Source organism: Thalia democratica, chromosome 8, assembly GCF_965202585.1.
Source record: "Thalia democratica chromosome 8, ktThaDemo2.hap1.1, whole genome shotgun sequence".
Classification (NCBI taxonomy): Eukaryota; Metazoa; Chordata; class Thaliacea; order Salpida; family Salpidae; genus Thalia; species Thalia democratica.
This window is the reverse complement of record NC_139172.1, coordinates 8,891,615-8,919,538: the sequence shown is the minus strand read 5'-3', so window position 1 is coordinate 8,919,538 and position 27,924 is coordinate 8,891,615. Positions and strand designations below refer to the sequence as shown.

Genomic DNA, 27,924 nt, shown 5'->3' with positions numbered 1-27,924 from the left:
ATAGTCTGAGTGTGTGGCTATGTTAAGTTGTTTATTTGCTTTAATTAAAACTATTTTGATAAACAATGAACAAACTTAAAAACTTACTATTCCTAAATCTAGTTTATTAAATACTATTATATAGGTAGTTGAAAAAAACAGAATTTGTATATATTAGTATGCAACGCATAAAAATTAACTTAATATGCAAAACAACATTGTTTGAAAAATGTAAATGTATACCTAATAAAAACTATCTTAATTTATGTCATGTATATTGTTTCAAATGTGTTTGTACACACTTAGATATTACATGTAGAAACAATAATGTTAGAAATGTATGCATAAACTAACCCTTATCTAACTTTTATATTAAATAAAAAAGGGTTTAAAATATGAGAATGTTTGTATACTGGTGTACATAAGAATTAATTTGAAATGCAAAGAAAACTAATAAAAAATTTAAATGTTTCAAAACTAAAATCAAATAAACCTTAGTTCTTATTATTATATTAATTTAATTTTTTTTGTGCACGCTCAAATATGACATTTAATAATAAAACCTCTTTAAAATAAACTTAGGTATAAAAAGGATTTAAAAAGAATACCAAAACTGTAAAGAAATGACATTTTAGTTAACTGTTGTACATTACTTTTGTACTAAATGGAAAACATGTACATCTAGTTTATTTGCTAAAAAGGTATCAACAACTAGTTTACTAAATCTGAGCACTCTTTCCACTCTTTTTTCAGATAATTACTTGCTGTTGTAAAAAGAAAGTTATTATTAAACTGAGAAAAAAAAACCTGCTAGAATGCTAATCTGTCTTTTTAACATTTTTAACCTAAAGTAGTAAAGTATTTTAATTATTTTTAAATTTTATACGGGGATTTAAAACAAAATTAATCAAATTAAAACAAGTTACTGAAAAAAATTTAACTTGATAATATTTTTTTTGGTCAGCGGGCCACAATTTTTTTTTTGCAGGCCGCATTCCATACAAAAAAACCGTGCTCGCGGGCCGCAGTTTGCCGACCCCTGTTCTAGAAGGTATAAGAAATTTGATTTTATTAAAATGAAGCTTGTTGTAAAAACAGGTGCTGACTTTCTTAGAGATGAAATGCTAGGTGCAGCTGTAAGAAGAACTAAAATTACTCCGACTGACTTATCAGCAATTGTTCCTGTTATAGTTAATGTTATTGGTAGAAATATAAACTCTGTCAATATAAGTTAAGCATATGTTGCAAGACATTATAAGGGCTCAGTAATGGACAGAAGTTAAAAATATTATAGCCCATTGGGACAACGAAACTATTCCAACAACGGATGGCAACTCAAAGGAAAAACGCTAGTCAGTTTCTGTCTCAATCAACAGAATAATAATAATAATAATAACTAAAAAAATTCACTTTATATAAAAAAGTGTAACATAGCAATAGCTATCAGTACTTTTTTGTTTGAAAAATAAAATATACAAATGAATGATAATTTTATTTTGTAAATAAATACCATTTGATACTAAAAAATAAAACAGTTTTATTCATTATCAATTCGGAGCTTTTCGTTTTACTTCCATCAAACTTTATTAAGAATGAAAAATGATTTAGTAATTAGTTTTGCAATAAGTTTATAACTTGTAGTATAATGACGTACAAAATAGATATTTTAGTTTTCAAATAGCTAATAACTCTAGATAGTAAATATGCTAACTAAAAAAAAATTAAAACTAAGTAACAACAAAAAACTTTTAAAACATTTTAAACAATATATACTTAAAGCTGTTCGTTTTCAATTCAAAGTTATTTGCGTATTTGATACAGGGTTTTCTTCCTCAATGACCATTGATTCTAAACTACAAAGATAACTTATTTTACATCGCTTTAAAAGTTTAAAATTGCCATATTTATCTGTGTATTGGCAGGATTTGTAGTTGTAGATATGTTGAAATATTGCGCTGTTTTTGTCGAATCCTTTGTGGTCTACGATTTGCCGGAAAAACTTACTTTTGATTGTAAGTAAAATGTCCCACCAGCTTTTTTGTCATTGACTTTCATTAAGTGTTCATATATCTGAATAAAGCTTTATGAACAAAGTGATAGTTTTGCTAAAAGTTCTTGAATTAGCTAAATTTATGTTTAAAGTTGATAATAAATACTTTTAAAATTACAATCTAAAAGTTAAATACTCAAAGTATCATAATTTAGTACACTTTATGCGATGTAAGTAACTAAATAATTTAATTTTTAATTTTATTAGTTTTTGTTTTGCTTAAATTTGTTGGATTATATAAAAGTTAATATTTGAAGTTTGCAATTTAATTATACAATAAGATATACAAGACCCACAATCTTTGTATTCATTTTTGAAAGATCTGGTGAATGCTCTACCAAGAACTTGTGCACTTGTAGGAATATAATTCACAATATTTCCAGCCTAATGAGAGTCATTTTACTTACATATAAAGGTAGCGCTTAGAATCAATTTAGATAAAAGTTATTACATCTCATATACTTCATAACAAATTTATGTTGATTTGGTAACAATATTCATTTATTATCTCCTAAACTATCTACTTACTTGATGAACTTATTGAAACTGCTTTGTAATAAAATCTAGTAAAAACATACAAATTAGACTTATTTCGACATTAAACAGATTGTATTCTGTAATAATTTATTTTTAGCTAAAAAGTTTCTAGCAAGTCAGAAATTTTTTTTTACCATCTAGCCTGAAGTTTTTCGATCTCTATTTTAAATTGTACTGAATTTTGTTATTTTTTTACCAAGTAAAACATAGTACTAATTAAATAAAGCTAAATAATATTTCTTAAAGAATTACTATAATTTGTATGAAAAGTTTATATTTTGAACTATAGTAGATTTATAACTCTTTTAAACAAAAAAATCCGCAAAAACATGCTTACAGAAGCTTTAAAAAAAGTTTTAGTGTATGTATTACATTACCGCTATATAAAATTTAAAAAGAAGTTTAAATCTTGTACTTAGCTTACGTATTAATCTGAAATTGATATTTTTTGTATAGTGTTTAGTAACATCGTCACAATAACGTTTCCTGTACATTTTGTATGCTTTTTATCATGAAATATTTATTTCTGAAACCTAGTATCTAAAAGTCTACAATTATTTTATTTAGCTAGTTGTATTTGGAAAACATGTTTCTCTTTTAGTTTGTAAAAATAGCTAGTACTTTTTCATTTATACTAATATAACTGCTTCTCTAGGCACTTTTATAAAAACACAAAAAAATTAAAAAGTTAAACTTTTGTATTTATCAAAATTCAGCTTAATTTTATCAACTAATACTTATTTACTTTGATATATGTTAATAGAATTTAATTTTAATATATAAAAATATGATGTGTTTTTTGTTTATAAAAAAAAAGATTAATCTGAAATAGAACTTTTATATATAAGTAACAACGTTTTGTTGAAAAAACAATACAATTAAACAATTAATAAACATATGCTGTTTAATGTGTATTTTAACAAATTTTATGTACTTGCATTTATCAAATTAAAATTAAAGCAAATGTAAAGTTACACAGTTATTTAGACTTCTTTAATAATATTAATTTAGAGATAATGTTAGTTGTAGTTTTCTTTTCCAAACTTAATCGTTTTTCTAGGTTTTAATTTTTTCAGTTTATGTTTAGATTTTTTAATATATTTATTTAATTCGTTTTAACCTAAATTTAAAGAGTTTATTTGTTTTTAGATCTAACGTTTTTAGTTATTGATAAAGTACTGTACTACAGTGAAAGCAGTTTTATCTAACTCTAATATAAAGATAACAGTTGTTATTTTTAACATTTCAACTCTTTTAGATTCTTGTTTTAATTTTTTTTGTTTAAAGTTATGAAATTACAGACTTTCGTTTTCTTGCTAAAAGTAAGCCTATTGTTTTTCGTTTTATTTTTATAAAAGTGCTTCTAATAATAACTATTTTTATACTTTACTTTTAAAATATCAAGATAAGCAAATAAATCTAATCTATATGTGGTGTACGACTAGATAACCAAAAGATTCTTTTGTACACCAGGTCCTTAGACCAAACTTTCTTAGCGCAATAAACAATATATGTATGTATAGTAGCAATAGCTGATAATTTGAAATCTAAATATTACTAAGATTCTATCAATTAGTTTTAGATTTTAAAATGTTACATTTTTGAATAATTAAAAAATATAATTTTAATAATAAGAGTAACAAAAGTACACACAATCAGGTTACTTATTTTTTAACAAATAATAGTAGCTGTATACTTTTTCGCTTCCTAAAAAAACCCTAATTCTTTTATTTAAACTGTATAAATTCAACGTTTTTTATTTATATGGTCTTTGTTTCATTAAAAGATTTTTAAACTATAAGTAATTTATTTTGAAAAAAAACGTTATTAATCGCGCTATAGTTTATCTTAAAGTAGTTGCATATTTCACATTTTTTTTATCTCAAAACATTTTTTTTGAACAAAATAAGTAGTTCAGAGTATAAAATTTAAGATATGTTAACTTATGATATATATAAACAAATCTTTTTGTAAGTATAACTCGTAGAGTTTACTTATAATATTAAATGAAAAAACATATAATGTTATTGCTTTTGTCTACTAATGAAACGTAGATTGACTAAAAAGTAAATATGCGGGAAAAGTACATACATTTTACATGAGAATATATAATATTTTATTGTCAGGTTTACACCATATGTAACGTTCGAGCAAAAAATTCTTTACTAAGAGGTGATACAGAAAACATCGTAAGCGATTTAAAAAACCCGGATGTTTTAATAAATGAAACTAACATCGACGAAACCGGATCTGGAAACAGTTATTACGATTCTTATGAAGGTAGTTAGTTTAAGCATTTTTAGTTATTTATAACATGCAAATAAAACTTAATTCAAAATTTTGTCTAAAAAATATTGCATTGGTTAATTGTTTGCTGTGAAATGCACAATTTAACTCCTAGTAAAAGAAAAAATATTTAGTGTTTAACTCTTGTTGCAGAAATAACATTGAAACAAATGTATATTGTGTACAACCTGTTTGTACTCTTGTGACTTTATAAACTATATTTTTATTACTTTAAGCAGAAATAATCCAAAATTTTATTGTTTGTAGTTACGTAAAGGACAATTTTTTTAAACTATTAATCTGTTTAAACTTTGTAGAAGAAGTAAGCTTTTTTATAAGAAAATCCGAGCTCAATTAGAAAACTACGTAGAACTTTGTTCTGGACAAGACATTAAAAGTTATCCAAGTGGTGTGCAACTCGATAACCGAAAGGTTTTTTCGTGCACCAGGTCCTAGGACCAAGTGTTTTGAGCAATATTGTTTTTGTTCTTCAATAAACAATACAATATTATTTATTTTAAATTGTTGTTATCCATCTTAACTCTCTAAAAATTAATGTTTTATGGTTCAGGAACAGATGAACAACATGAGTTGAAATTTGAAATGTACAACAACACTCTAAAGAAAATTTTAGGAGATGATAATTATCAATTGTTTATAAATATTTCTGAAATTGAACCACCTCAATACTTGATGACAAAAAATCTTGAACTTTTACTTAATAATAAACTAAGTAAAGGTAAAAGCATATTTAAATGCATAAGTATCATTATTTGTTTTACTTTATAAACTTGTTTGAATATATAGTTTCACAACAGCAACTATTTTATATCTTTTAATCATCGTTAAAAGGCATTTTTAGGCAAAGTAGTTATTTAGTTTGTATATTAAGAATATTTTTTTTTGTTTTAGTGAAGGTAAATAATGTTATGTACATTTCAAATCTACAAAGATAAACCAGTTGTCCAAAGAATTATTTAAATCAAAATTAAACGCATTAAAAATATTTACAAACGAATACCTAAAAGTTAAATGTAGTTCAAAAAAGTTTAAACCTCATTTAAAACTTAGAAAATTACAAACAATTAGAATAGATAACGTGCCAACCAAGGGGTTATTTTGGTAATGAAATTAATGTACACATTAAAAATACAACAACACTTTAAAATTTTCAAAAGTGTGCTAACTATGTATATGTGCGAAAAAAATTTTTTAGGTAAACCTTAATTATATAATTAAGGTAACTTCTTAGACAATTACTAAAATAAAATAGCTTTAGAAAACAAAACGAAGTTCTGGTAATACATTATTTTTTTAGGTTTAAAGTACAGTAGAACCGAAAATCTACACATTAAAGATATAAAGAAAATATTAGACAAACAACTGATTATTGCCCATGAATCATTTGATCCGTACTACTTTACTAATGTTGAAGCATATAGGTTTTTTTACTACTTTAAAAATCATTTTGAAAACAATTAAAAAATAAAACACAAATGTTACAGTATGAGCTTGTTTTAAATTTATTATTGTTGTTATCATTTGTTTTTATTCTTTTTACACAATGACGACATAGTAAATCTCGTCTGATAGCTGGCTTTTATTATTATTATTATGAACTTGTTTTATAATTTTTTTTATTGTACTATTTTTAATGTTCTTTTTTTAACTTCACTGAAAAGTAAGACTAGTTTGTTCTTTTGATTTTCAAAAAAATTTATATTATTTAATTTATAATTTATTTGTTTTAATAAACACAACTACACTTTTTCCATAGATTTTAATTTTAATAAGATTTACAATTTGAAAATCCGCTTTGCAATAAAACAGTGTAATTTTGTTTCTTATAACAACAAATAATATAATAAGTATCAGTTTGATTGCTTGTACCACAATAAAAGTAAACGATTTTTACATGTATAGTTTTAAAAAACCATCTTTATTCTTAATTGGTTACAAAATACATAAAACGATTTATAAGGAATGTAAAAATTTTTCAGGTATTCTATTGATTGCTTTCTAGGAGTTTACGAGACAAACAGACTGCTTTCAGAAGCAATGTCTGGTAGAAGGTGTAAATATTTAAACCCTCTCTTGAAAGAAATACTTACTCGAAGAAATAAAATGTCAAAATGCGACTTCAAAAAAGCAATACTCACGTTAATCAAGTTAGGAAACGTAAGAAACCGTTTATGGCAAAAAGACATTAGTTTATTAAAATACCTATAATAACCTACTATAAGTTTATTAGGCCAAACCTATTTTTAGAAGAGAAAAATTCAAATGAATCAATTTTAACTTAGTTTAAAAGCAGAATCTTAATGGAATAACGCAGACGGATGAGCAAACTAATTTAAGACTAGATTTTATTCTTCTATGCAACAAACCTGAAAATAAGCAGCTCGTGAGCTCACTCGGAAATGAACAATTTGATTATTTATGCTATGAACCAAAGTTAGCATTTTTAAGTATTTCAACAGAGTTTAAAAGTTTTGATATGATAAACAAGGGGTTTTAGTAAGATAAATTCTGTGTAAGAATTGGACTACTGTCATTTATTATTTATGATTATTAACTATTATGCTTGTTTTGTTTTTGTGCTATGTACCATGTTTTTATCAGTCTTATAAGAAAACTTATACAACATGAAATAATAAAAACATAAAAAACAACAAATTTATAGAATTTTCGTTGTATTCTTATTTCTAAAAATAAAAGTTAGCAAACATAAATTGTTAAGAAAAAAAATCATTGTGTCTTCTTTAAAATTTCTTTTAGATAAAAGCAACAAGGTTTGTTAACTTGTAGAATTTTTTTTTCAGTATAAACAAATAGTTTTTTTTTACAGTATTTTGATACTTATCAATATCTTACTATCACTTACAAAAACTGTTTGAAATATATTAACTTCATATAATTGCTACAAACTGTTTTTAAGAGAATAAAAAACGCCTTTAGTAATTATTAAGCTTTATATACTTTATAAAATACACAGTGAAGGCGAGTTGACGACAATGAGCATGCATCTGAAAAATAATTTCATCAATTCGTCCTTCAACAACTTGGATGAAACTCTTAGCCTTCTCAACTTTATACACGATCTTGCAATGCTTATTGACCGAACGGAAGCTAAAAACAGCCGATGGTTATTAGATACCGTGCTCATGCACTATATAACCGTTCTGGACAAAGCTATAGCCAAAGAAAGTGTAATATGGTCTGAAGTTGGTTAACTCATAAATAATTGTCTTATGTTTAAGATTACTATTAAGAAATGTTTACGCATTTTTTATTTATTCAACTACATATATAAGTTTATACTTAACTTTTTGTACTCGCTTGATTATATGACTCTAAAGGTATATATATATTTTAATAATCCTAGTAATTAAATATTTAATTGAAAATGTCTTGAAAAATTTAGGTAAAAACTAAAGATGAACTAAAAAAATTGGAAACTATGTTGCTTTTGAACGACAGATATTTTGGTGAAGCAATCAATTTTATACTTTATAGAACACATAATTATCAATCATATAATCATGATCAACTTGATATTGAAATGGCAAAAGTAGATGGTGATTGTTTGTTGATTTTCTTATCCTAGAAAAAATGTACTCGTACTTTAAAAACATTTTTTAAGTAGTACTAATAATTTTTTGAAATTCTATTTGTTATACTAATTTGTTTAGGTTAGACACTAAAACATAGAAACTTGTATAGTTTTTAAAAACGTTTGTGAATTAAGATATAAAACAAATATGAGTAATCTCTACGTTGCAAATGGTATATAAATACGTTTAAAACCTTCCTATAAAAATAAATAGACATTAAAGTTATTCATTTTTTATTATAGTTTATAAGATTTTTTTTTCAAACGTGAAGGTTGATTAGGTAGATTTTTATTTTAGAAGAGTTCAGAAATCTAAGATTATATTCAATATTATGATTGAGTCTTGTAACTGCTGTTAAAATAACTTTCATATAAATTTTATAGCTGCTAAAACTACGTTTAAAAAGTTTATTATACAAATACTTTCAGATGAAAAATAAAACTATTGCATTAAAAAATTCTAATGAAGTTAAGAATATTTATTTGAATACTTTTAGGTGAATCTAGGAAGTTTGAATTTGATGATTCTGAAATTTGGGCTAACTTGACAGAAGCAAATGGAACTGAATTTAAAGGTAGGTTAAAAACTATCAACTATAAGAATTTGTTAACTTCTTAAAAATCAATAATTTAAAGACATTAAATTAAAAGACAATCAACTAGTCATTTGTATATTAAAAGTCTTCTTTAACTTAGCTATCATTTTAAATATTTAACTTTTCTGCCTAATAGCACAATTAAAATTTAGTTACAAAAAAACATATCACTGTGTATTTTCTTTATTCATTTATACAACAACATGCATAACAGTTATTATAACTCATTACAAAAATTGGAAAAAGTTTTTGAATGAAGCTGGTTACAATTCAGACTTTTTTGGTGGAAACAAAAAAATAGTTGGAAATGGAGGTATAATTGCTATAACAACGATGAGAAATCAAAGCAAAGAATCTGTTCCTGTAAAGTGTAAAGTACAAGTAAAAATTTAAATTAATTTCAGTTTATGTATTTTTATTTATAAGGTCGTTATATTTTATTTATTAAGATCGTTAAATAACAACAGGATGAAGTTTTCAACGGCCGATTTGCCAAAGTCTGAAAACTATCAAGGCAGATGCGTCAGCTGCCAGTACTTAGATGCGGATCAGAAGTTGTGGAAGGGACACGGATGCAGCGTGGAAATGGTGGATGAGGAGGGAGTCACCTGCAACTGCAACCACACCACCAACTTCGCCGCTTTCATGTCACCTTGGAAACCAACTTACAAGCAAACTGATGAGCAGAAGAAGGTTTTTTTTTTGTTTTCTGATAGTTTTTGGAAGATGTTTCTTAAACTTTTATCATATGATAACAAAGCACAAAGAAACACATGTTATATTTAACAGTTATTTTTATAGTCTTTTAACTGCGACTTGTACAACTAGTTCAAAGGACGTATTAATAGTTTGATAAATTTTTTTCCTTTGTAGCTTTTAAACGTGGTAGAATACATTGGTTCGACGCTCACCATATTCAGTCTAATAATCACGCTTTCAATATTCTTCGTGGTTAGAAAGCATGTAAAAAATGACAGAATGGTTGCTCATGCCAACTTGTCCGTGGCCCTGCTTTGTCTGCATCTCGTTCAAATTTGTAATATTTGTAAAAATAAATAGGTTTTAGTTATCATACTTAAGCTTTTTATTTACTTTCAACTTAAAGTTTCTACTGAATTCAAATTTACGACGAAGTTTCAAATGTATTTTTAACTTCGGTTTTCTAATTAATCACAGTCAACTATTAAAAACTTAAAACTATTTATTAATAATATCAAAACACACAGTTAGTGTCAGAAATAGCACTGAAGGACAATATGCACTGCTTTTTAGTCACTGCTTTGTCACATTTGTTTGTTCTGTCCACTTTCATGTGGATGTTTGTGGAAGGAATATTTCTTTATTTGTACGTTGTGCAGGTAAGATTAACTTTAGTTTAGTTATGTATTCAGGTGGTTTTCATTTAAACTGAAGTTATTAATTATAAAACTTTTTTATTTTCTACGTTGAACAAACTGTAATGCATTTAACTATAGCATAAAATTTAATATTTACAGTTTACGTTTGTTTATTATAATGAAAGCTTGCAGTGAGAGGATGAAACAAATATAAAAAAATCAGGTTTTCATACACTCTCGTCTGGACAACAAAGTGTGGATGTATTTGTTAGGATGGGGGTGTCCGTTGATAATTGTTGGGGCTTCTGCGTCAATTGGTATGATGAGTGAAAACTATATCGAGCCAAGAGATGAGGATAAATGCTCCGGAGAAGGCGAAGTTTTATTCTATCCGCAAGGTAAACATTAAAAAAATTTTTTTTTTACTGTTTTTAGTAGTTCTATCTACAAATAAAGCTTGAATTGTTAAAATGTTGTAAAAAGTAGCCAATGTAAGTTTGATGTTTAAAATTTGTACATACGTAAAATAATAAGTCTACAATTAAACAGTTGTCTTCAATTAAAAAGTGTCTGAACAAATAAATTTAGAAAAATGTTAAACTACGATTTAATTTATGAATTCTAGTTTTACACCTTTTAAATTTCTTAGATGAGTTTTGCTGTTTTATTTTTATCTAAATAAAAATCTACTTTATATTAATTTTTTTCTTTTCAAAACTGCTTACTTTTAAAGACTACTAAGCTCTTGATAAACTTATAATTTTTTAAAAATAGACTTTAATAGCTAACCTAATCTTATAGTAGTTTTATTAAGTTAATTATAAAAAACACTTTTTTGTTTGAAATGAATTATTATTATTTAAATAAAATATCTAGAACGGCATAATCTGTGCTATAATCATATTTTTTATAGAGAAGGCAATACAAACGTCAACTTTTGTAAAAGCTTTGTTTTTACCTTACTATGTTTTTTTGTCCTTAATAAAGTACTTTCTAAGTACACTACTGTGCACAGGTGTTTACCGTGTATACAAATACTCTAGACAAAATATCGTTTAAAATTTTTTTAAGTATAAGTACAGTGCTTATTCACTTATCCGGACTTCGATTATCTTGACGCTCACTTATCCGGACAGTTTCAGTCAGAAGAATATTCAAAATAATATTTATATTAAACTCTAACATTTTTGTACGATACAAATATTTAAGCTCTTATGTGTAAGACAATTTTAAAGTGATTTTATAAATTCTACAATTTTATTCATTATAATGAGTTTTATAATACTACTAAATATTACATTCTATCTTTGTTCCAAACTAGCTTAGTTATCATTACTCTGTAAGCATGTAAAGTAACTCAGTTCGGAAATTTTTAATTTAATCAATTAATTTTTTAAGTTTATAGTTTTTCTTAAACAAAAATTAATCTTTTTCCAAAATTAATTGTTAGGGCAGTTGGGATTTCAAATAATAAATTTTACTTGCTTGAACCTCAAAAAACGTATATCGTTGCAGATGGTTAGTAAGTCTGATGTTTTTCTACTTTAAAAAAGTGAATTAATTAATCTAAAATTTAGCATTTATTTTTTATAATTTTATTCTATATAACTCATAATTACTATGTATTTGATTTTATTATAAGACTTTTATTATGCATTGCATTATATGGGGCAGTTTTATTATTATATGAAAAAAATTATTTTTTGTACTTATCTGGATTTTTGGTTATTCGGACATGTTTACAGAAAAATCTTGCTGAACGTGTCCGGATAAGAGAATAAGCACTGTATTAAATATCAAAATTATTCTTAAGATGTTTTGTAAAAAAAAATTAAAATACAAAAGGACTTTTACGTTTCCTTTCTTATAAATTTATTAATTACACTTTTAATTGAGTTACTTAATGTAAATGTCTTTGTGTTTTGGTATCTAGCAAACCTTCTCAAAAAACAGCATATTTTTTATAATTAGTAAAATATTTTTTAACAATAATAAACTTTTGAATAGGAAAGCCGCAAGAAGGAAAATACAAGATTTGTTGGTTGAGTTCGCAATCAGGTATGAACTGGAGCTTTCTTGGTCCTGCCCTATTTATCATTACCTTTAACTTCTTCATTCTCGCAAAAGTAGTACAGGTAATACAAAAGTCAAAACTCTTAGTAGTACTTTACTTTTTTATAGATATCTATATTCAACAAGATATTATTTTATAAAACAATAGAAGGCTATCTAAAAAATCTAAAACTTTATTAAATTGAAATAAAAACATAAGTTGTTTTTAAATTTGATTTACTATAAAAGTTCATAAATAATATACCACAAAAACATTTATACAATAAACAGCAAAATCTTAAACTAAAAATTGATAAGCACGAAAATACTATACTCCACTTCATATAAAAAGTACCTTAACAGATAAGAAACAGTTTTTTATTGCGGTAACAAACTTTAACGAGCTTTAAACGTTATTTTTAGTTGATAAATAAATTCTAAGGTAGCTTATTGGAAAATAAATTTAACATAAGTTTTAGTAAGCATCGTACAAAATATAAAATACCTTGTTTCATTAGGTATAACCTCAATGATTTTTTTTTGGATATTAAATATGTTTACGGTCTTAAATACGTGGTCTTCAAGTACTAAGTAAACTAACTGCTTAACTTACGAGTAGCTTACAGTACTAAAGTTAACTTGTTCCTAAATTATAAATAAAACACACTTTGAATTAGTGTTTATTATCAAATAGTTATTATCAAAACTAAAGAAAGAAATTGTAATAGATAAGATTATGGTCTATTATAATTTAAATCATGCAAAATACTTACAACCTTAACAAAGTATAATTTATTCTGTACTAGACACGATTACTTTCTTCTATGTAGATTATACTCATAGGCATTGATATTGCATTGTTCATGCGAATTTCATCGAGACTTAAGACAGCATACTGCTTGCAGCAGATTTAACCACTAACTCGTATTTTAAAGACAAACGCCGATATATACGCATCGGAATGAAATTAAATCCTTCTAATAAACAATGTTGTTTTGGAAATTGAGAAAATTGTTTTGAGAAAGCTTATCGTTGCTTTTATTGTTACAAAAAATTCCATATTTATTCACACGCATTGAAATTATAAAATAAAATGTTGATTTCAATACAAGGTTACAATGGTAACTTTTATACAACTATAATGATTATGAGTAGTAATACTTTCATAATGTATCCAATATTTATGCTTACTTAACTGTAAACACTAGTTCAAACCCGTATTAAATTAAAAGAAGTATGTATATGTATATATGTACCGTTTTTAAAACTCACTATTCAAATATGCTACATATAAAACTTGTTTTACACACCAGGTCCTTATAAAAATGTCGAAGCGAAAAAACAATGTTGCTGGTTTCAAGGCGAGTAGCAACGTGGGAGTGTCGAAGAGGCCTTACAGCAGTACATTCACGTCACAGACGTCATCGACAGCAATTTCACATTCTTCCATGAATTCGAAAAATGCAATAAAAATGGACAGTTTGCATGGAACTAATAACAAGTACTGATTTTTGTTTTAGTTTTTAAAGAAGTAATTTCTACTAACAGATAATCAACACATTTCTTACATTTCATTCTTTTTTCAAATAACTTATTAAGAGAGTAACTATTACTTAATTACTTATCGGTAGTTTTTTTAGGAAAATTTAGTTTTATATGTTTTAATAATCCTTTATTAGATATTTTAAAGGCAAACCAGTTTTTTTTTAGCTGAATCTTTTTTTAATTTGATTTAACAAAAACGAGTTGGTAATTAATTTAAAAAATTTACTTTCATTGAAAACAAATAGAACTTTTAATTAAAATAAATAAATTAATAAAAGTTGCATATATCATAAACAAACATTTTTATAATTGTTTTTGCTTCAAATTTACATTGCTTAAAGAACTGGACATTTTTTAGCTTTCCAAGTAGTAACGTCTAGTTATTTAATTGTTATAACATTACAACAAAAAATTTTACGTAAAAATTGGTCAAATTAAAGTAGTTTTTCTAAACTTTAAGACAACTTTTTAGATCGTCTTCACAAGGAAAAAAAAGTATTTCACAAAACAATTTGATAGATGAAAACTACCAAAACGAAAACAACAGTTCTGAGTTTATTAAAGATGTTCGAACTGGTGTTAAAGGTAAGAAATTTTAAATTAAGTTTTTAAACTGATTGTATTAAATATTGGTTAAAGAAAAAAAAAATTTGAATCTTTTTATCTTATAAAATTACAACATGCATTAATTTTAGAATAAGAAACTGGTTATACAAAGGCAAATTATCTTTTTTAAATGTTTTGTTTTAGTTAAGAACACAAAACATTTTAAAATAAATTTTTAATGGTATAAGTTCTGGTAAAACAAAACTTTTTTTAAATATTGAGAAATTAATCTACTTATTTTTATTAAAAAACACGAAGACTTAAATATCTTAGTACTAATATTTGTTTTTTGAACAACTGTCAAATATAAGTTTACATAAAAATTGTAACTTTAAATATTAAACATTACCAGCATAAATATGTCAATACTATACATTATCAGTACCTTTAACCTATTTCATAAAATACTAATAAATAGTATAAAAATAGTTAGTTTTTGTTCTTACAGTTACTAAAAGTATGTATAGTTGTTGTAAGATAATAATTATTGAATGAATACACAAAACATTTAGGCGCATTTGTTTTGCTACCGTTGTTGGGTATACCATGGATTTTAGGTTTATTAGTGTGGACCAGTTTTTTCGCAACTCTTATATTTGTGATTGTCAACTCCCTACAAGGGGTAGCTATATTCATCGTATATTGTATCTTCAATGGCGAGGTTTGCTCAAATTAAGTTTTGATACTCTTACAAAGCGTTAAAAGAATATCGAATTGAATTAGTCATTAAATAAAATTCAAAAACAAAAAGATTACAACTGTTCTTTACCGCCTATGTTAAGTTTTTTTTTTATGATTGAGTTTTGTACAGTTTTCAATTTTTTAAAGCTACATTTAAAAATTAAAAACTACCTCAGTTCTTTTTATTACACTTTCGTCATTAAAATATATTGAAACAAAAAGGTAAGACGAGCTATCACGAGACGAAAAGCAATGATCAAGGCATCTCAAATAAGCCAAGGAAGGGGAAGAATGACGAGCACCAGCAGTTCTAAGGGAAAGTTTTTTAGATCGTGGAGAAGAAGAAGTACAAATGTCTCCACCATACCACTTAGCGGATAATACTTTTTGTACTTATAAACCCTAACACACCAATATGCTGCTTTAAAAGTACCTATTATCATTGACAGTACAATTTATGTTAAAAAAAACTGAAAAAATATTTGTTATTCTCAAAAACGTGTTTCAAAAATAATTATGATATAAATTAATAAAAGATTCATAAATAACTAATTACAAAATAATTCAATGACTAAAGTAGAGAGATTTATTCTATTAAAATAACAAATAAGAAGTCTTTTACTTTTAAAAGTTCTTATTAAACTTCGAAATATTCACTTAATTTAATTTCATTAGAATAATCGTCTAATAAAAACTTTTTTCACATATTTTCGACATAAAATAAAGTATTTTTGCTTGTTTTTTACGGTATAAATAAGTATATTTAAATATAGTACATACAAAATGTGACACACAACTTTGTTTCAAGTTAGTTCATTATAGGAGTTGTGTTAAAATTTAAGTAAGCTAAAATCCTGGTGTTTTTGTCTAAACAAAAGTTTTAATTGTTTTAAAGTATTATAGTTAACTTTTAATATAAAATTTATACTACTTCAAAATATACATAAAGAATTACCAAGTTAAGTTAGATTTAAACATTTTAATGACTTTTATTTTCAGATTACCCCTTGTGATTTTAGTTTTCAAATTTTACTTCATATTTTATTTAAAATACTATAACAGCTAGTTTTTCTTTATTTACAGAACGTTTATGGGTTAATCTTAATTAGACGAATGATTCTAATTTGAGATATACAACAAAAAAACAACCTTTTATTTTTGTGTACAAAATTTTCAGGTACCACAGATTCTTGCTTATAGCCTTATCTTGTTTTATTTTACGAAAAAGTTTTGCTAAAGCATTTATTTTACTAAAAGCCTAAATAGTACAATAAGTTGAATTATTGAACAAATAGTAATATTGTACATCGCCCAAATTCCGATATAATGTATGATAACTATATTTTAAGAAAAAAAAACAAACATAGCATGTATATTTCTTAATTATGTTTAGCTCTAACTGTTGTAAAGCCAAAAATACACTTTCTTTATTTTATTTATAAAAAGTAGTGAGTTTTTTATATAATTTTTCCCTAGATTTTCATCTAGCTTTAAAACAACTTAATTTACTTCACATATATGATGTTTTAGATATGAAATATACCATTTTTAAAATTTACTATTACATTAAAAATTGCAAATTTCATTAAATTGTTGTGAGAATAAAAATATAATCAACAAACTTAAATTTTAGTATATAAGGTTGATAGTTTGAATACAAAAAATAAACTATACCATTAAAAAAATGTTTAAATCAGTAGGCTTCAAGCTAATCACCCCAATGTTTTCTTTATAATGTACTCCATAATATAAAGTGTAAGTTTCAATATTAGCTTTAAACATAACCACTATTTTTTTGCTCAAAAACCAATATATCTAGTGTAAATATCAAAGTGTAGGTGTCAAATTAAGATTAATGGACACTTAAAAAATGTTATGCTCCCAAAAAGTAATTTTGTGTGCACTAAAATGCATCTATTGCCCTTACCTTTGAGTTAGGCTTAGCTTGGCACTTTGTGCGTGGCAAACCAAAAAAAAAAACAGCACAAAAATAGCTTACTGCCAGTGAGAGCAAAAAATAAATAAAAACCCTGTTTTTTTTTGGTTTTCTTTACGTATAACAAGGCGGTCATTTTTCTTTTTCAGTTAGCTTTGTTTTGAAGAATTTTATCCAAAGAGTTTTTTTATAAAAAATAATCTTTTTACTTTATAAAAACAATTAATTTCAAATTAATTGTAAATTATTTGTCTTTTAATGGACGAACCAATCAAAAAGAGCAAAAAAAAGACTACTTTATTTAAAATTTATCTTCTTCTAGAACAGGGGTCGGCACGCAGTTGGTGCTTGCGGGCCAAATTACAAGTTTCCAAAGTTTTTCCGGGCCGCTGTTTTAGTTTTAGTGACACTTGAATAATATTTTGGTTTTAATTAATTAATTTAAATATTTACTTCTAAACATAGTTTTTGCGTCTCAAATAGTTTACACTCTTTAAAAAATTCAGTAATTAGTAAACTAAATAAAATAAATACCTATTTGTGTTGTAGAAAACTGAAACAAATTTTATAACATAATTAATAAAATACCTTATTAGTAACTAATTATAATTCTACATGGTTGCCACTTTAAAAGCAAAAGTGCCTGAGTTATATCAAACCAGCCTAAGTTTATTAAAAGTTGAAAAAGCTAAATTCTTGTTGTTAATCAAGCTTAAATACCTATTTAAAATATCATCGCTATAAAAAATTACACGATATGTAAAATCACAAAATATAATTACAATTAATAAACTACATTACAGTCATAAAAACCTTTCTGAAAGTTCGAAGATTTATTCAAAATGTTTAAATTATAAGTTTCACACACACATGAGTTTTTTAAAAATGTCTTAAACAGGTTTAAGCTAGTCTGAATTTTTCAATCTTTTAAACTAGCCTGTTTGTTTGGCAACCTTGTTTGTCTAAATAAAGTTCACAAAATAAAAAAATAATTAAGTTTATTAACAGTGGAATATTTACCAAAATTATTATAAGTCAGTTTGAATGGACACTTAGGTTTATAAAACATTTTAACAGAAGTATAAAAGTTTATTAAGTCATTAATCAAGTAAAAAAACTTATTTTTTATTGAGCGTTATAACAATTATTTATCTGCAATAAAGATATTGCATTTAAAAAGAGTAAATGTAAAATATAGGACGAGCTATAAGAATTAAAAAACGTTACTTAGGAGCTATTGCGATAAACGAACAAAATGAAACAAATTGCTAAAGTGAGTTCCAACAAAGCAAAACTGATCGAAGAAATTGTTAAGGCAATTTGTAAAAAAGCAAAGTAATTACCAAAAAGAAGATACCGTTTAGAATTTTTCTTTATTTTTAAATAATTTATGTTGCCGGTAGTAAAATATTTTTGTTTATTACTTTAATGACAACAATAAGTCGTGTTTAGGAAATGCCTGAAGATTATAAAGCTGCATAAATCAAAATAAGACTTAATCAATCTGCTAATATAAGAGCACTGATACAACAAATATTGCGTATATAAGAATTTTTATTAGAGGTGTTTATATTAACTTTGACATTTTAGAAAAATTTGTTAAGTTTAGTTCCAATGCAAAGCACAACAATAGGTAAATACATTCTAAAAGCAAAGGTGCAATGCACCAATATAAAGTTTTTTTAAGTACAATTTTTTTCTTCTATTTTCAGTACAAAATTAAATAAAAGGTAAAAAAATGTCTTAAATAATATATCGATATTAAAAAAAAAACTGTTAAGCTACTTTAGATGTGTTTTTATAAAAAAAACATTTAAATGGTAGATTTTTTGTGTCAAATCGAAATTTCATTTCTTTACATGTAGAAATTATTTTAAGTTCCAGGTTTTCTTAAAAATTCTCAAATTCAAGCTTTTTCCAGATTTTTTAAGCATATATTATCAAATTTTAAGCTTTTCAGGGATTCAAGTTTTTTGGCAATACTAATTGTTCACACTTATATTATATGTATACAGTAATATAAATACTACTTCAAATTATATAAGCTGCAAAACTTAAAACTTAACATATATTATAATTCAAACCAACACTGTTAATCGAACAAAACATACATCATAAATTTGGTTTGCCACTCTTTAAAGCAAAAAAGCCAGTCTGATAAACAAAAAGTAGCCTGATATTTTCGTATACAAAAAGCAATTCAGGCCAAAAACTAAAAAAATGACTAAATTGACCTGATATTTGAAGTCTTCAAACAGTCATAGTCTGAGTGTGTGGCAACGTTAAGTTGTTTATAAAAAGTTGTTAAGTTGTTCTTATTATTATATTAATTTTTTTTTTGTGCACGCTCAAATATGACATTTAATAATAAAACCTCTTTAAAATAAATTTAGGTATAAAAAGGATTTAAAAAGAATACCAAAACTGTAAAGAAATGACATTTTAGTTAACTGTTGTACATTACTTTTGTACAAATGGAAAACATGTGCATCTAGTTTATTTGCTAAAAAGGTATCAACAACTAATTTACTAAATCTGAGCACTCTTTCCACTCTTTTTTCAGATAATTACTTGCTATTGTAAAAAGAAAGTTATTATTAAACTGAGAAAAAAAGACCCTGTTAGAATGCTAATCTGTTTTTTTAACATTTTTAACCTAAAGTAGTAAAGTATTTTAATTATTTTTAAATTTTATACGGGGACTTAAAACAAAATTAATCAAATTAAAACAAGTTACTGAAAAAAATTTAACTTGATAATACTTTTTTGGTCAGCGGGCCACAATTTTTTTTTTGCAGGCCGCATTCCATACAAAAAAAACCGTGCTCGCGGGCCGCAGTTTGCCGACCCCTGTTCTAGAAGATATAAGAAATTTGATTTTATTAAAATGAAGCTTGTTGTAAAAATAGGTGCTGACTTTCTTAGAGATGAAATGCTTGGTGCAGCTGTAAGAAGAACTAAAATTACTCCGACTGACTTATCAGCAATTGTTCCTGTTATAGTTAATATTATTGGTAGAAATATAAACTCTGTCAATATAAGTTAAGCATATGTTGCAAGACATTATAAGGGCTACAATAATGGACAGCAGTTAAAAAATATTATAGCCCATTGGAACAACGAAACTATTCCAACAACGGATGGCAACTCAAAAGAAAAACGCTAGTCAGTTTCTGTCTCAATCAACAGAACATAAGCTTCTACAAGTTTTTTCACTTGGATGAAATTAAAGAAACGTTTATGGCAAATAATTTTCTAACAAAGTGATGAAATTAAAGAAACGTTTATGGCAAATAATTTTCTAACAAAGTGATGGATTTTCTTAAAGAATGAAATAGGTGTACCCAGCATTAATGGTATGGTTTTCGACACTAGTAGCTTCAATACAGGGGGCTACTCAGGTTATTAGGTGACATTCCATATAAGCTAATATTTTAGTTAGCTTTCAGGAATTCAGCCATCGCTTTCACTTCTTAACGTCGTAGAGCTGTTTCTTAAGCTAGATGGATGAGCAAAGCCATGAACGCTTTTAAAATATGTTTTCTATCACAACAGAACTTGTTAAACAGTTTTTGACACTACTTGTAAGAAAAAACTGAAACCTTTTGTTGGTTTTTGCATAAACTGCTACATTCCCTTTTGCATCAATTGTACTGTAGCTTCAGAAGCTCTAATCAACGACTTTGATTTAATCAATACATTTGAGAATTACAAAAGTACTGATGAGTTATGTGCAGCCTTTGCGTTGAAAGCCATGAATTGCAATCTATGGTATCTTGTTGGAAAGCTAGTTCTTATGATAATTTTCACCGGTGCACACATACAAGATCACTGCTCTTAATGATAGATTTACATTTTGTTTACTATAGGTAAACTCATAAATAAATAGGTAAAACTACACCTGGCAAATTTCAAGAAAATTTTTATCCAGAGTAAACATGCAACTAAAAATAAGAAAAATTTTAATTTTTGCATTTTATTTAGATTAAAACTTCAGTTAACATTTTAAAGTTTCATCTACAATTTAAGTTATACTAAGTTTTACGCCAGGTCAATTAAAGTTTTTTTTTTGTTTATATAAAGTTCGGATAAAACTAACTCTAAGAAAAACAATAACAAACTACTTTAACATAAAATTCTTTAGTTTCTCCTGTCTTAGCTTTGAAAAGATGTTTTATAAGTTACGTATAAAAAAATTTATTAATATTAACTAACTTTTTTTTTGTAACTATTCTAATATAAAGAGACGACCATTTTTTGGCTCAAATCCTAAAAAATCTCCAAAAAATAATTAAGTTTTGCAAAAAAGGCCATTGAAATTTTATTTAATTAATTCGAGTAATAGAACACCTACCAATTTTAAATTGCGAATTTTTATCTAAAGATGTCAAAAAGCTATTATTTTTTCCTTAAGTTATAATAGAAAGTTTCCTATCAAGACTTTTTTTTGAATTTTTTAATTCAAAAAAATGTACTGTGTTCAATCATTAGTAAATTTTATTTAAAAATATAGTTATTTTATTTTCTATTTTTACAAATATCCATTAAACCTTCTCGTTGTTTAAGTAATGACAAATATTTCTAAAAGCTTAAAAAGGATTCTATTAAAAGATTTTTTCAATTCAATAACTTATTATTAAAACAAAAACAATTAATTTCCATGATAATTTTTTCATAAATAAAAAATCCAAATATTTTTTGCTAGTCTTATAAAGTCGGGATTCTTCTTAGATCTATAAAGATAAAAATCATATATTTTGTTCAACGTAACTGATCGTTTAGTTCTTGTTGATTTAGAATAGAATTGTTCAAATCAGAATTGTATAATTGAAAACAAATAACTTTTGGGTAGAACTTATACACCACAAAATAATCTTTTATTTATTAGAAAAATAGTGAAGTTAAACTTCATTTTAAATAACAAATTTAATGACTCAATTTCAAATATGTATCCTGATATACTTTATAATATTATCCGGCTTAAATTACAAATTTAACTAATTAAGTTACGCGAATGAAAAAAATGTTATAAATATATAAAAAGTAGTTATAAACTTATGTAGTTTTTTTGATAATGACTTAGTCTTAGTTTAATAAATAGTTGATATTAATAATGTTTATTCGCGAAAAAAGCTCATTTCAGTCAAAGCGAATAAAATAAACAGCACAATGAAAGATCTATTGAAATTTTAAAACTATCATGAAAAATATTAAGTTTTAAATGTTTAAAGTATATTTTTTATAATTGTTATAATATCTTAAATGTTTTAAAAGAAATAAAAATATTTTACTCAATTATCATGTTCACTAATCTGTATTCTGTTTTACGTTGTGTCTAACTAAATTTCTAACTCGTAACTTGAATATATGAGTAAATATTTAAAAAATTAATACGACTAAAATTTGTTTTTAAAACTAAAACACTTTTAGTACATTTTTTATTTTAATTTTGCATACAGTACAAAAACTGTAGTAAAAAAAACCTTTGGATTAATATTAAGCATAACTTAATATTTAAAATATTATACAAAACTAATAATAGTAAAGGATATATAAGAAATTTTATTAACGTTTACAAATGTAAAAAAGGTTTTATTACTAAAAAGTAAATCAAACAGTATTTTAAGTAAGGGATTCATAAAACATTTTTATAATTCTAAACGATTACAACCTAACGTATTTTACTAAAAACTTCGCTCAGAAATAAATTAAATAAAAACCAAGTCAACTTTCCAAGGATGCAAAATTCGAATCTGTATCAAAAAATAGTAGTATTGGTAATGTATATATATATATAGTTATTTGAACGACAAAAAATATGCTCAAAATACTTGGTCCTAGGACCTGGTGCACGAAAAAACCTTTCGGTTATCGAGTCTCACACAACGAATATCTTTCAACGTCTTTCCCAGGACATCATTTCAGTAACTTCAAATTAAAACAATTACTTCTAGCTTTTTAAAACTTCAAGCTATCTATTGTTTTGTTTATGACTGACCACTTTCTACTTTGTTTAAAGCAGTTTTAGGTAACCTGAATACAATTAAGAAAAAATACTGAAAGTTCCTAAATATTTCATAACCAATCTCATCAATTAGTATTTGAAGTTTGAAATATTTGTACAAGCTTTGAGAATTTAGTTCTATAATAATTTAACTAAAATAAAAGGCTTTTTCAAAACACTTAGAAATCATCTTATTAAATATAATTTATTCAAAAAAGAGTTATATGTTATTAAAAAAAAAATTGTCCTGGACAAGATGTTAAAGGTATCTGTGGTGAACGACTGATAATTTAAAGGTTCTTCGTGTACCATGTCTGAGGCAAAAATATTATAAGCGTCTTTTTCTGTTGTTCAATAAACTATATAGTTTAATTTACACAACCACCAACAAAAACAACAGGTATAAAGTATGTAATTGTTATAATAAACACTACTTAAAAAATGCTATTGTTAATCTTTTAATTTCTCTAACAGAAACACGTGACAAAAATACCTAACTAGTCTTCATTGTTTTTTTTTTTGTAAAAAATTTGTCTAAGTCCATATCGATTCTTTCTTTTACTCGATAAACCTGTATATATATATATATATATATATATATATATATATATATATATTATCAACATATTACTATTTATTTTATATATTATTTTTAATATACTAGTATTTTGTTTTTTAATTAAAAACGATCATTGGAAAACATTTTTATAATTTTCAAATTTATAAAAAATTAATAACTTACTTAAAGTTGTCTTATGTGAATAGTCAATTTTGTTTAAGTTTCTACTCACTTCTTTTTTGTATAATCATACAATTAAACAACAATACTGAGTTCAGTTTCATAAATTTACTGATAAATATTTATAATAACTAAAATATTTTAATTCAACGGTTGTCACTTAAGCTAACGTCGTTTCTCCTAAAAGGATCTTCAGATTTTTTTTAAGTAACAATAAAATGAAACGAAGCACACAAATATATATAGTATGATCAGGTAATTAGAAAGTGATTAATAAATGATTATTTAGTAATTGCAATTTCATGCTTAGTAAGTATAAGGGAAGTTAATTAATCAATAGTAACATGAAACTAAGCAAAAAAACTCGTCAAATAAAAATAAATACTTATAAATAAACTGACAGTAGTAAATAAATGAATATATAAAACTTTGTATGGTATATAAAACAAAAATTACCCTAACAAATAAAATTAAAAATTAAAGTTAAGAATAACTAGACCTAAAATGGGGGCATATCGAAGTTAGTTCTTTTCTTACATTAAATACTTTATCTCTGTCTGCTTCGGCAATGGCCATTCTTTTTATATTACAGACAGAGCAATTATATGTTTTTTTCTAGGCACTGAGCAGTTGATTTTAAACAGCACTTGCCATTCGGGTTCGAAGAATTCAATGTTATTTGATGTAGTAAATTTAGCCAGAACTGTTGTTTTTAATTTCTTGAGGATGCTATGCTTGTGTTGTTGCCACCTTGTTTTGAAAAAAGTTCCCGTAGAGCCAATGTATTCTTTATCTTTAACTTTCTTTTATTTAAGACTTTTAAGAGGTATTCACCATTAAATGGGCAGTTCATCTTGTTACTGCAGTTGCAAGTTCTGTTCGTTTTGTTTTCAGTCTTTAAAATCCTTTTGTTGTGTGAGTTGATGATGTTTCTCATATTCGGTAAACAGCTGTACGATATTTTAATTATGTTCCTGTTAAAAATCTTACGAAACTTATTGTTTTTAAGAATATATAGGCGAAAAAAATCCAAAAATTTCTTACCTATGTTAGTTTTTACAGAATTGCAAAACGGAGGATTGGAATACATGATTTTTCTTAATCTTTTGTTTTTTCACTCTTAAAATTCAGATCGTTTGTGTAATTGTCTTTTAGCTTATCATGTCCGCTTGAAACAAGTGCTTCATAATAATCTTTCTTGATGTACTGAATATCTTCTTATTACTAGATAGTTTGATTAGTCTGTTATTAATCATTGATCTTCTACCTTTTCTTATTATTTTGGGATGATTAGACCCACTATTTATGTATTTTACATTTGAAATTTCCTTTTTATTTGGTGCAAAGGCATTAATACTTAAATTCATGCTAATGTCTAAAAAATCCGTTTGGATTAAACTGCATTCGACAGAAATCTTAAATCCGTGAGACTTGAATATGTTTCTATTTTTTTTTTGATGCTCTTTCATTTTTGCACTTAGATCTATTTAAAACGGCTAGGCCATCGTCACGATATAAGCCAAAAGATAATAAACTACTGACGGAAGATAAATCAAATAAAATGTAAAGTTCTATTAGGTCGCAGACCTCAGCGCCCATATAACTACGATCTGATAAATATTTAAAAGCTTTTAAATGAAAAAAATCCCTGACTCAACAAATGTCTTACTTAATCAAATAATTTATATCAAAATTTAACTAAATAGAGAAAAAAAAAGAATAAAAACTGGTAAACTAAATTCTGAATAATAATTTTAACTAAAAAAATTCACTTTATATAAAAAAGTGTAACATAGCTATCAGTACTTTTTTGTTTGAAAAATAAAATATACAAGTGAATGATAATTTTGTTTTGTAAATAAATACCATTTGATACTAAAATATAAAACAGTTTTATTCATTATCAATTCGGAGCTTTTCGTTTTACTTCCATAAAACTTTATTAAGAATGAAAAATGATTTAGTAATTAATTTGCAATAAGTTTATAACTTGTAATATAATGACGTACAAAATAGATATTTTAGTTTTCAATTAGCTTATAACTCTAGATAGTAAATATGCTAACTAAAAAAAAATTAAAACTAAGTAATAACAAAAACATTTAAATCAATATATACTTAAAACTGTTCGTTTTCCACTCAAAGTTATTTGCGTATTTGATACAGGGTTTTCTTCTTCAATGACCATTGATTCTAAACTACAATGGTAACTTATTTTACATCGCTTTAAAAGTTTAAAATTGCCATATATATCTGTGTTTTGGCAGGATTTGTAGTTGTAGATATGTTGAAATAATGCGCTGTTTTTGTCGAATCCTTTGTGGTCTACGATTTGTCGGAAAAGCTTACTTTGAAAGTGAGTAAAATGTCCCACCAGCTTTTTTGTCATTGACTTTCATTAAGTGTTCATTTGTCTGAATAAAGTTTTATGAAAATATAATTGAAGAACAAAGTAGTTTGATTTGTAATCTTTTATTAGTTTTTGTTTTGCTTAAATTTGTTGAATTATACAAAAGTTAATGTTTGAAGTTTGTAATTTAATTATACAATAAGATCTACAACACCCGCAATCTTGGTATTCATTTTTGAAAGATCTGGTGAATGCTCTACCAAGAACTTGTGCACTTGTAGGAATAAAATTCACAATACTTCCAGCCTAATGAGAATCATTTTACTTGCATATAAATGTAGCGCTTAGAATCAATTTAGATAAAAGTTATAACATCTTATGTACTTCATAACAAAATTATGTTGATTTGATAGCAATATTCATTTATCATCTCGTAAACTATCTAGCTACTTGATAAACTTATTGAAACTGCTTTGATAATAAAATCCAGTAAAAACATACAAATTAGACTTATTTGGACATTTACTGCTATTAAACAGATTGTATTCTGTAATAATTGATTTTTAGCTAAAAAGCTTCTAGCCAGTCAGAAATTTTTGTTTAGCATCTAGCCCAAAGTTTTTCGATCTCTATTTTAATTTGTACTGAATTTTGTTGATTTTATATTTTTTTACCAAGTAAATTATAGTATTGAATAAATAAAACTAGATAGTATATTTAAAAGAATTATTCTAATTTGTATGAAGAGTTTATATTTAGAACTGTAGTAGATTTATAACTCTTTTAAACTAAAAATTCCGCAAAAACATGCTTAAAAAAGCTTTAAAAAATGTTTTAGTGTATGTATTACCTTACTGCTATATAAAACAAAAAAAATTTTTTTAATCTTTTACTTAGCTTACGTATTAATCTGAAATTGATATTTTTTGAATAGTGTTTAGTAACATCGTCACATTAACGTTTCCTGTACATTTTGTATGCTTTTTATCATCATTTATTTATTTCTGAAACTTGACGTCTAAAAGTCTACAAGTCTTTTATGTAGACGTATTTGGAAAACAAGTTTATCTTTTAATTTAAAAAAATAGCTAGTACTTTTTTTTCATTTAACTTAATATACCTGCTTCTCTAGGCACTTTTATAAAAACATAATAAAATTTTAAAGTTAAACTTCTGTATTTATCAAAATTCAGCTTAATTTTATCAACTAATACTATTTACTTTGATTTATGTTAATAGAAATTCATTTTAATATCTAAAAATATGATGTGTTTTTTGTTTATAAAAAAAGAGTAATCTGAAATAAAACTTTTACATATAAGTAACAAAATTTCGTTAAAAAAACAATAAAAACAAACAATTAATAAACGTATGCTGTTTAATGTGTATTTTAACAAATTTTTATGTACTTGCATTGATCAAATTAAAATTAAAGCAAATGTAAAGTTACACAGTTATTTAGACTTCTTTAATAATATTAATTTACAAATAATGTTAGTTGTAGTTTTCTTTTCCAAGCTTAATCGTTTTTCTAGGTTTTAATTTTTTCAGTTTATGTTTAACTTTTTAAATATATTAATATAATTGTTTTTAACCTTATTTTAAAGAATTTA

The 27,924-nt window shown here is 25.1% G+C and overlaps 2 protein-coding genes across 3 annotated transcripts; both read left to right on the top strand.

Moving 5' to 3' along the window:
• Positions 1 to 3,822: 3,822 nt before the first annotated feature.
• Positions 3,823 to 7,986, top strand: LOC145841917 (uncharacterized). 2 transcript variants are annotated; one of them, XM_082949219.1, is made up of 7 exons: positions 3,823 to 3,888; positions 4,693 to 4,846; positions 5,424 to 5,591; positions 6,171 to 6,294; positions 6,853 to 7,020; positions 7,167 to 7,306; positions 7,848 to 7,986. In XM_082949219.1, the coding sequence occupies exons 1-6, from the start codon at positions 3,856 to 3,858 to the stop codon at positions 7,180 to 7,182; spliced, it is 663 nt and encodes a 220-aa protein (XP_082805345.1). In that variant the 5' UTR covers positions 3,823 to 3,855; the 3' UTR covers positions 7,183 to 7,306; positions 7,848 to 7,986. The 2 variants fall into 2 exon arrangements, with proteins under 2 accessions (XP_082805345.1, XP_082805344.1); XM_082949218.1 differs by lacking the exon at positions 7,848 to 7,986 and having other exon boundaries at positions 6,853 to 7,292.
• A 1,317-nt stretch (positions 7,987 to 9,303) lies between these two features.
• On the top strand, positions 9,304 to 15,929 carry LOC145842878 (adhesion G-protein coupled receptor D1-like). Its single transcript, XM_082950354.1, has 10 exons — positions 9,304 to 9,442; positions 9,529 to 9,754; positions 9,935 to 10,108; positions 10,288 to 10,419; positions 10,622 to 10,796; positions 12,406 to 12,533; positions 13,764 to 13,951; positions 14,468 to 14,580; positions 15,114 to 15,262; positions 15,505 to 15,929. Exons 2-10 carry the CDS (start codon positions 9,530 to 9,532, stop codon positions 15,661 to 15,663), a joined length of 1,443 nt encoding a protein of 480 aa, XP_082806480.1. The 5' UTR covers positions 9,304 to 9,442; position 9,529; the 3' UTR covers positions 15,664 to 15,929.
• Positions 15,930 to 27,924: the final 11,995 nt, after the last annotated feature.

Coding starts and splice junctions, on each gene's coding strand:
- LOC145841917 (XM_082949218.1), top strand. CDS start 3,856: ATGAAATTACAGACTTTCGTTTTCTTGCTAAAA. Junction 3,889..4,692: donor CTTTCGTTTTCTTGCTAAAA/GTAAGCCTATTG, acceptor TTTTATTGTCAG/GTTTACACCATATGTAACGT. Junction 6,295..6,852: donor ACTAATGTTGAAGCATATAG/GTTTTTTTACTA, acceptor AAAATTTTTCAG/GTATTCTATTGATTGCTTTC.
- LOC145842878 (XM_082950354.1), top strand. CDS start 9,530: ATGAAGTTTTCAACGGCCGATTTGCCAAAGTCTGAAAACTATCAAGGC. Junction 13,952..14,467: donor TTGCATGGAACTAATAACAA/GTACTGATTTTT, acceptor ACAACTTTTTAG/ATCGTCTTCACAAGGAAAAA. Junction 15,263..15,504: donor ATTGTATCTTCAATGGCGAG/GTTTGCTCAAAT, acceptor TGAAACAAAAAG/GTAAGACGAGCTATCACGAG.